Source organism: Apteryx rowi, unplaced genomic scaffold (genome assembly GCF_003343035.1).
Source record: "Apteryx rowi isolate R43461 unplaced genomic scaffold, aptRow1 scaffold_522, whole genome shotgun sequence".
Classification (NCBI taxonomy): domain Eukaryota; kingdom Metazoa; phylum Chordata; class Aves; order Apterygiformes; family Apterygidae; genus Apteryx; species Apteryx rowi.
This window is the reverse complement of record NW_020450786.1, coordinates 365,088-375,227: the sequence shown is the minus strand read 5'-3', so window position 1 is coordinate 375,227 and position 10,140 is coordinate 365,088. Positions and strand designations below refer to the sequence as shown.

The following is a 10,140-nucleotide window of genomic DNA, read 5'->3' as shown; positions in this document are numbered from 1 at the left end:
CCCCCAGTCCTGACTGTGAGATAGCATCTGCCTTTACTGTGACAACAAGCCACTGAAAAAAATAAATCTTCAACTTGATAGATGAAAATTACAAGCAAAGCTTAACGCTTCAGCACCTCCAGAAACATCTTTGATTTGGGGATATAGGTTATTAGACAAGTTAAGTTTTAGCCACTGTGTTCTGTTTTGGGAATGTGTACTCAATGGTAAAGTGAATTAACATTTTCTGAATTAATATTATCATATCCTACAGGTTTTAAGCTATTACTTGATGTAGTTGGAGTTATGCATGGATCAAAAGAAGAATGTGTCAATGCTCTGAAGAAGGGCCATCTGGTAGCCATTTCCCCAGGTGGAGTTCGGGAAGCACTCTTCAGTGATGAGACATATGTTGTTATGTGGGGTAATCGAAAGGGCTTTGCTCAGGTGGCCATTGATGCAAAAGTGGTAAGTGTGACAGATCACAAAAGAGAAGCAAAGAATGCTAACTTATTAATACTTTCTTCCAGGGAAGCTGTTCTGATTATCAGATATTTTGGCGTTACATTGTTGAGTGTCCTGAATATGCTGTACTTACTCTTATAACTAAATTTCAAGATTCTTTTTCTCCCTTTTGATAAGAAGGTTTTGGAATCAGCTAAGAATATTATGATCAGGAAATCTATGAAATCAACAAGTCTTAAAAGAATGAGAGATGAAATCTAGGACAGTTTTTGTGTTATAAGCTTGTGCTGCTTTGCACATACCTGCTCAGGGTTGTAAAGGCACAACCTCTGACCAGAATGATTGCAAAGCAACCATACATCAGTAGTTATATTTCCCCTTTGCTGAAGCACGCTCTGAGACTCTGCAGACCTATACTCTCTGTCTGTGCCTTTGTACTCATACTAGAATCACTGTCGCTATATACCGTTTTGCCATTTTTATGGTAGTGAGGGACCTCTAGGTCATATTTACAGCAGCAGCAGGAGATGCTATTCACTAGTGTGAACATTTTCTCTTCAGTTCTGCTTAATATATAACATTATCTACCTGCTGACCAAACATAATTACTCATAGGGGACCAACTGAGCAAGGCACATATGTGTATGATATGTTTGAGTTGTAACTATTTTAATAATCCTTTCAGACCAGAGGCCCTCTCATTCTGTATTTGTACTTGGAAGGTGTGTACATATGCCCACAGGTCTGTGTATGCCTCAATTAAAAAAAAAAGGGGGGGGGGAGGGAGTATCACATCAAGAGTTTTATGCTTAACCAGTCTCTGTTGGACAATAGGTAAAACTCTGGGTTTTATACATGAATAGAATACTTTTAAGATCCAAATTTACATGTGTGACACTTTGCTTAGGAGGAAAATAATGCAGTTTAAACAGGATATTTTCAACAAATTTAGATTTTATTAGGATATTGTAATAGCATGTGAAAGGCCGTACTTGGGATTCAGCTATGGTTGTTTTAGTTATTTCATTTGAATGTATGTTCAGTTCCCATTGCGCTGTTTTCCATAATTGAGGGATGCAGTAAAGTAGGAACAGTGTTGGAGGCAGGCTGAAAGCAAGGAAAATAACTTTGTGTAGGATAAAGATGAACTTTAAATCACTTTTAACCATAACCCTTCCAGGAAAGGAAAACGTGCCTAAAATATCAGTATTGGGACCTTCAGCTTCTTGAGGTTGTTTTTGTTTCAGCATTTTGTTTGCCAGAATTTTTCAATGTGTTTTGTCATATAGACAAGCTTGGTATATGCAAAAATCTCTACCTGTACCTGTATATCAAAAGTAAGATGTTCCAAAGAAGATGGTCCAGAATATAGAAATATGTTGCCATTCAGTGTAGGCAACTGCACTTCTCTTTATTCTTTATAGTTGCATTGGATTATTTGCAGACTCTTTTTTTTTAACAAATTTCTTACTACCTGTATAAAAATTTTAATTTGCTAACTCATCTCCATGCCTTTATAAAAAGTTTGAAAGAATCTGGATGTTTGAAAATCCTGTAGAGTTGTGTATTTCTGATGCTGCTGTGTAAAATGAGCATCCATTATAATTTGATATTAAGAAACCTTATATAATAGAGCCCCCACCAGGTCTTGTAAATCTTGAAAGATCTTTGTAGCTTCCAATAAAAGCTTGAACTAATCACAGTCTTCCAAATATTCTTCTGCAGAAATTAGATTCATTTGCAATGACACATTATGTGTGAAGTAATAAAATCAGCAGAGCAGAGACAAATCAGACAAGTCTAGGGTTTCAATCATGTGACTGCTTTCCTTTGAGCATAACTGCAAATTAGTCAAAAGGCTTAAGCCCTTCAGTCACAAAAGTGCAAATGCTGCTAGATGAGGGGAAGCCTAAATGCTCCATAAGTGTTAAAAATCCTGCACTGCTTGAAGTAAATAGACTTTCTGGAACAGTAACTTGCTGTCAGCTGATGTTATTCTCCAGCCTGAAACCTCATTGCTTTGGCTTTAGAACTTATGAAGCCTTGTTTTGCTCTCTGTATGTCCTTGTCTGACAAACGCTTCTGAAATTAATTTGCCCTTTGGGTTTAAGTGAGATAGATTTTTTTTTTTTTTTAAGATAGTACTATCTTCATTAAATTCTTACCTTTTTTTTTTTTCTTTTTTTTTTTTCCCTCCTAGCCCATCATTCCTATGTTTACACAAAATGTTCGAGAAGGCATTAGGACATTAGGAGGAATAAGTAAGATATTTTATTTTTTTTTGTAGTTTATTTTTTCCATGTGTGTTTAGCCTATTTCTGTAGAAGTAATCTCTGTATAAACTTGAGATTTGACACAGTCTTGTTTCTTGAGGTTTACTCTCTAGTAGAGTTAAATGAGATGGATACATGTTATTATATTTATTTATATATTGTATTTAATACCAGCAGTAGATGAAGTATTTGCTCATGTAAGTTATTCTCTGCATAGCAAAGGGTCTTCACATATGGAGTAGAAGAGCGGAGGGAAAAATGAACCAGAACAAAGGCAAATACATTTAGACTGCTGTTTGTTTTCTGCTTATATCTGCTAGGCCAACTCTAGGCTTTCTGCAGCCTGTTAAGAAGCAAGGCAAACATAAGGGTTTGCAACTGATGACTAATTTCTTTAAATGTCCTCTTAAAGCTCTGTGCTTACACCTCTACCTGTACTTAAACTTTAGGTGGTCTGAAGTACATATAATACATAGTTAGTTTACTATTTGGCACAAAACCTTGCATTTGCCTGCTGTCTTTCTCTTTCCTCACCTCTTTGGGGATTCCAGTGAGCACACTAATAGATGGGTATAAGCCTGAAAGATCCACCTCTGGGACAATTAGATGCCCACATCTCTGCTGATCTGCTAGTGTCAAACTCCTCTTTTTTTCATTCTCCAACTTGCTGTCTGGCAGAGAGGGCCAAAACAGTCTCTTCCACGCAGTGTGTTCTGCCTCAAGTGTGGCATCATCATCTTCATCAGAGGACTCTAGGGCAAAACAGTTCCCTAACTTTCTACCCTCTAATTAGGAGCTTTCTCCACTGTGTGGAGAAAGGCCAGGCATCAATGTAGACAGGCAGAAAGATTCGCATTCTTCAGGTTCTAGAAAAATAAACAGCAATTAACAGTTGCTGTGTTCAGGAGAAGTACTAGGGTTTGCAGGGCCTCAGACTAATCTGAATCTTCCCAAACTAGAAGAAATTTAAGCCAAAAATGTTTATGCTACTTGTATTCTACAGCAGAGGTACTAGAGGGATTTAACTAACATGCTATTGATCGCTGGAGGTATTACTCCAGTTTCAGTAGTTTTGGAATATTCTTTGTTCTTACAAGTTGTATACAGAAGAAATCACATCCCAGTCAGTAAGGATTTTCTTATACCAACACTCAGTTGAAGGAATTTCTTGTTTAAAATTGAGAGAGATGATATTAGCACCCATTCTGTGAGAAATGTGTTCTGGTGATGTTTGGGACAGATGCTTAGGAAGTGGCATGAGAGAGAAAGATTAGAGCGGATTGAAATAACCTGTTTTTTTTTACCTCTGTGTGTAGTGTTTCACTGCAACCAGTGTGTGGTCAGAAAGAGCAAGTTCAGCATTTTAATATGACTGTCTTTGAGGTAGATATGACTGTTCCTGATCCTTTAGACCTCAGTGGGATTGAACAGAACAGTCTTCCAGCAATGGTAGTTTCTTAAACTAACCTGTAAGATTAGTTGAACTGTAACCTGTATTGTGTAGCCTTCCATTCCAGAGAGGCAGCTACTGGATTTTTCTCCTGCTCTTTTCTTTGCAGTTACTGTTTGGAGGACAGATTTCATTCTAAAGTGAAACAAGTCTTACATTAGCATTAATACATTTTTTATTAAATGAAAGTCAAGGGTAGAATAGCACTTGAGATGACATTGCTTGAGAAGCTGGGGCAGGGGCTGGATTACCTGACAAACCAGTTTCTATTTTAAAACATACTGGTGAAAAAAAACCTTTACGGAATAATCTTATTCTCTCTCCTTCTTTCTTGTTCTCGCTCCTTCTCACTCCTTCCCTCTAAATTCTTTCATGTTAGAAATATTTAGGTCGCTATATGAGCATCTTAGATTGCCAGTAGTTCCTATGTATGGTGGATTTCCAGTCAAACTTCGTACATTTCTTGGAGAACCCATTCCATATGAACCAAATGTAACTACGGAGGAACTAACTGCAAAGGTAAGATTGTGTGTGTGTATGTTTAAATTAACATATTGACTGTTTTAATACAAAACACTGGAATATACTTGTCAGGATAGTGACTTTTGCCTTGGAGCTTGTTATAAAAGTTGATGGAATCATGATAAATTTTGGATTACTGAATTCTGAATGCTCCTCCTAAATGCTGTCTTTTATAACTGGACTTGCAGAAGTTGTAGGCCTTTTAATGTCAATGTACCCTGTATTTGCTCCAAGAAGCATCTCGCTTTAGAGCCTGAAGAAGTTCGGTCAGATAAAAATATGTCCAGTTACCTGCTCTAGGTTGGTAAAGAAAGTCAATGAGCACTTCACCCAGGGAAAGCATTCTGGTTTTTTAACCTTTTCAGAAAGATACTAATGAAGCCTTCCAAATTTAGCCAACCTGTGGTTGCAAATTGTGGAAATTCCATACAATAAAACAACTAAAGCCAAATCATTTCACAGCTTTGCACAGTCTATTCCCATTTCTATTTCCTCCAGCTTCCCACACAACAAATTTACTTGTGGATGCTCCCCTTTTTCAAGCCGAGGTGGTTTATAGAGAGGATTGTCAGGTTTTTGTGTTGCTTTAGTTTATGAATAGCTTTCACAGTGCAGAAACGCAAAGCCTGTAAGTCATGAAGCAGTCAGCAGTTGAAATATCTGTTTTTGAAAGCTTCACAAATGGTCATTTTTAGCATTGTGAAAACGTCACATGAGGGGAAAGAAATTTTTATTTTTGACCATACAGGTATCAGTTCAGTTGTCTCTCATTACCTGTTTACCCTCTGATAAGATCTATGCAAAATGACATCTTAAAATGTTTATCTGCATTATCCAATGACCTGTTTGTGGAAAAGTGAGTGTTTCTGTTGGGGTTTGCACATGGCTTCAGTCTGATAGAGCTTCTGAACTGTTGGCTTTTGGGAGAGAGTGTCTGTTTAAATGACATCCAGCCATGCTTGGAGTCTTACATTAATGCCCACTCTCACTTGCTTCTGTCTTTTTCATATAAACAGTGAGAGCTTGTACCAAAACTCACTTTTACCACCTCTCAAATGAGCATGCTGATCCCTGGTTTACAAAAAGCAAACAGGTCTCTGTTCTGTCTCTGGCCTTAAGAATTGACTTGTCTTTGCTTCTCTAGGCACGATAGGAAGGTTACTGCGTGTCCTTCCCATAGCTTTGCATATTGCCCTGGATTTGAATGTTCCCCATAGAGCTATTATATATTAAGAATGGCTGCTATTAACTTCTTGGCCTTCTATGTTTTTGAGTGAAAGTGACTGTTGCTGTCATATGCAGTATTTTAAGTGTGATCTAAGCGTGCTTTACTGGACCTGCCCCTTTAGGGGACTTGGACGCAGGGATTATTACTTTGTAAAAGCCGGATGGACTTAAGCAAGAGACGGCTGTGTTTCCAGTGCTGCTTCTGAGTGTGTGTAGAAGTCCTTGCACACTGAAGAAGTGTTACTGCTGCAAACCTGGGCATTGACAGAAATTTCTGAGTTATGCTACAGTACACAGGCACTGACATGCTTTGTGGATCTAGGTCTCTTCATTAGTTTACTGCATCTTCATTTTACTATTGCATGTCACTACTAGAGCTTGTAAACACATTGAACACAGCTGCCAGGGAGCTTGGAGGTAAAACATATAAGTTTGTTGGTTTGTTTCTTGACAGTGATCCCACAAACACATCCTGTGGGCATAAATATGAAAAATAGTATTTTAGTCCTGCAGTAGTTCTGCAGTATTTGAAAGGATGAAAAACAGCCCAGAAGTTGTTTCCATGTTCCAGCAATATAAAGATGATATTTATTTTGTCCAAAACTTCTCTTTTTCCTTACAGGCAAAAGCTGCAGTCCAGTCTCTAATAGACAAACATCAGAAAATACCTGGAAATGTATTTAGGGCTTTAATGGAACGATTTCAGACACGACAGAAAGAAGATTAAGGTGCTCTGAATAAACTACTATCTAGTTATAATGTTCTTAAAGTCATATTTGTAACTTATTAACTCTTCTAATAACAGGTTTAAAATACTGCCCTAGTGATACTGCTGTATAATTTGTGATATAAGACACTTTCCTTTGCTCTTCCCCTTGTCCAATATCAAACTCAGGAGCCCAAACTTTAAATCATTCATAATGGGGCAAAACTTAGTTCTTGACAAGTACGTTCCTACCTTGAAAGTGTTTTTGTAAAAATGACGCAGCAAGTCTTAATGTTCATGATCTCTTGTCTTATTATTAAAAAAAAAAAAAAAAAACCCAAAACTGTGGTTGCTGTTTAACCTGAATGTTAGACCCTCTGACTGGAGTCCTGCTGTCTGGAGCATCATGACTAGAACATACAGCTCTTAGGAAAACTTCCTATAGGTTGTTACTGTTGAGCTTTTGAAAAATAGACTGCTGACAGAAGCAGTGAGCCTTCAGTGCAGAACCTCCAGCTCTACCTGTAAAACCTGGAAAATACTTTCCAGTAACCTGGGAAGTTTTACTGGGTATGCTCAGAAAGAGTTTGTAGCAGTGGAAATCGATTAGAGCAAAAACCTGTAGTGAAGCAAGCAAGCTTGTTTCAGAAACCACTCCCAAGCAGTGAATCGGAACCTGATTCAGTAGTCGCTCTCCTAAGTAGAACCACGTTGAATATTTACTCCCGAGTAGAGAGTGTTGTCCCATATATGTCTTACTGAATCTGCAAATTCTCCTTTGACAGAATGAACCAAGCATTTGAACTTTTTAAAATAGAAATGAGTCCCTTTTAGTAACATGAGTTCAGAATGCTTTATTTTGAAGGAAAGAAATGAAAAATTAGTACAACTTGTAGCACTTTTTTTTTTTTTAAACAGTGGTTCTTTTGAAAAACAGGGTAGATATTCCCAAATACCCTTTAAATCTAGTGTGTATATATATAATCTGCTAAACATCCATATTCTTCAAACATAGTTTTTATGTAAGTTACTAAATTGGGTTGAGAGGAAAAGCTTATACACTTTCCTTAAATAAAAGCCATTGAATGAACAGAAGGAGTTGCAGGATTGGGCTTTTATGCACACATAGTATATTACATTTTTTTCTGAACTAAAGCCTATGCTTTTATTATCTAAATAGGAAATATCTGAAATATTTCCTCTGATTGCCAGCAAGTTTAATCTACAGTTCCTAAATTAACATCTGGGAACTCTTTAGTTGTGGGATGAGATCAAAATCCTTAAGGAAAGGCAAAAGAGATTTTTGCTTTATTATGTGGTCTTTTTTCAATAATGTTGGATTTTTTTTTTACCTTTTCTTAACAAAAAAATAAAAACCCCAAACAAATTTTTTTTTGAAAGAGCAGTTGTATTCAAGTTGTTACTCATTCCTCCAAATATTTAAGCACATGCTTTGCCTTATACTCCTTCAATTGTAAATCAATGGAGTTACATAAGTGCATGTGGATGATGCCCTATGTTAGAATAAAATCACTGTATGGGAAAGATTCTATAAAATATGACCTGCAAACCCCCCAAAGCTCACCTGTTTTATGTGGGGTGTTTTTGTTTTTTGTTTTTTAAATATCAAAAGCATTTTATGTGGTGTTGAACTAAATGTTTTAAAGCTTGGGGAAAAATTGTGTTTGGTAAAAACAAATACCCATTTCAAAGTTTTTTGTTTGTTTGTTTGTTTGTTTTAATGATTTGGGTTTTACTTGAAGACAAGATTGTGTCCTTTTAAGTTATTGGAATGTATTTCAAAAATATTGCATTAACACAGTGTATCATTAAAACTGAGAATGCCAAAATACTACATCTGAGTACAACTTAAGTATGACTTTATTTTTACTGTCCAGCTTGAGGAAAGTGTTAAATCAGTCTATATTGTGAAATTCTCAAAGGCGACTAAACCATACTTTAGTGTTGTGGTTGCATATATGTAGAAGAAAACTCAATTTAAAAGGTTCCACTAGATGTGAACAGACCTTTGTGATGTTAGATTTTGTAAAATTTATTTTACTAAATTTGAGGGCTGTGTTTGATGCAACTTTTTCCCCTTTAAGTATCAAAGACAAGTATCAAAAATCAAGTGCAGTATTGGTACTCCTTAGAGGCTCATATTAATATTTGTATAGACCTTTCATATTTATTTCTATATTTTAAAATGTATAGAAGATACTTTCCAAATAAAATTGACAACTGGAACAGGCTTCTGGGATTGTGTTGTGTTTTTGAACTAAATGAAAATATAAATGCTCTCCCCTCCTGAACTATTAGTGCTTCTGAGCAGTATGTAATTCCCTTGAGAAGCTTTTCTTGCCTAGAAGAAGCCCCAGAAGGAATGAATTAAAGGAAAAATAATTTGGACAATAGTGGAATAATGGACAGAAGTCACATAAATGGTAGGTCTGAGTTTTAACAGTTCTAGTGAGTGTCAAAGGAGGCCTTAATAGGCACTGCAATACCACTAAAGTTATATTTAAGATTCCACACAGAAAGTAAGTAGCAAAAGTGAAAAACTAAAATGTATTTATACAGATTTGGTGGGTGAATGATTATCTACCTTTGTTTCATTGAAAAAGGGGAAAGATCTGGAGAGAGACTCTTACAACTTATGGACCAGGCTTTCTTTTAGCTGATTTGGTTTATTCTTTGTTAGACAGAAATACTTAAAGGAAATTTTAGCATCATTAGACTAGATAGTGAATTATATCATTAGCCTTTGGATATGCTGAAGACGTTCCAGGCTTCTCCTTCTCTTATTTTGCCTTCTTTCATGCAAACAGCATAACCAGGACATGCATTTTTAGCTTGTTTGGAAATAGAAGTAGGCTACTGTACCAACAGGTATTTAGCTTTATCTCTCAGCAAGACCCAAACCTCCTACTGGCCAGTTTACTGTCTTGTTGTGCAATAGCAGAGCACAGTCTGAACATCTAATATTAGGATGCTTTTGCATGAAATTAACCACTGCACATGCAAGCTAGAGCAGGTAATCAGCACTGTCAACACAGTTGTGCCGTTCATTTGGTATTGGGTTTGCTGTGCAAGTGTCCCATTATGTTGCTTCATCCTATTACTCTGAAGAGAAAGATGCAGCTACAGTGACTTTTAACTCTTACTAGCCCTGCAGTGCTTAATCCCTGTTAAGCCTGTCATAGATGTTGAATACTTTTTGGATGATATTTTTGCACCAAAAAAGAAATATACCAAAGATAAATGTAGGGATGTATGGAACTGCTGCACGAGTGTAATAGCACAGAAAATACATAGTAAGCAAAATAATCCTCCAAAACATTTCTGCTGAAACTTGATCAGACAATCTGATATCACTTTTCTTAGTTCTATGCACTTCACTTTCTGTCTACTAAGGTCCTTGCCAGCAACAAAGATAAGGTGTTTCTATGGTGTAGATCAATAATGCTAATGCCTTTTCTTTTTCTCTAGTTCAGAGCTAGCCAAAATGAATCGTGGTC

The 10,140-nt window shown here is 36.6% G+C and overlaps 1 protein-coding gene across 6 annotated transcripts in view; it reads left to right on the top strand.

The window, feature by feature from the left end:
- LOC112973082 (transmembrane protein 68-like) overlaps positions 1-8,873 on the top strand; it is a 23,806-nt gene extending 14,933 nt beyond the window's left edge. For all 6 annotated transcript variants that reach the window (XM_026080465.1, XM_026080464.1, XM_026080463.1 and 3 more), the window contains 4 exons: positions 254-447; positions 2,645-2,705; positions 4,547-4,686; positions 6,539-8,873. In XM_026080465.1, the coding sequence (XP_025936250.1) occupies positions 254-447; positions 2,645-2,705; positions 4,547-4,686; positions 6,539-6,643 (500 nt within the window). In that variant the 3' untranslated portion in view covers positions 6,644-8,873. The remainder of the gene's footprint in view (positions 1-253; positions 448-2,644; positions 2,706-4,546; positions 4,687-6,538) is intronic.
- Positions 8,874-10,140: the final 1,267 nt, after the last annotated feature.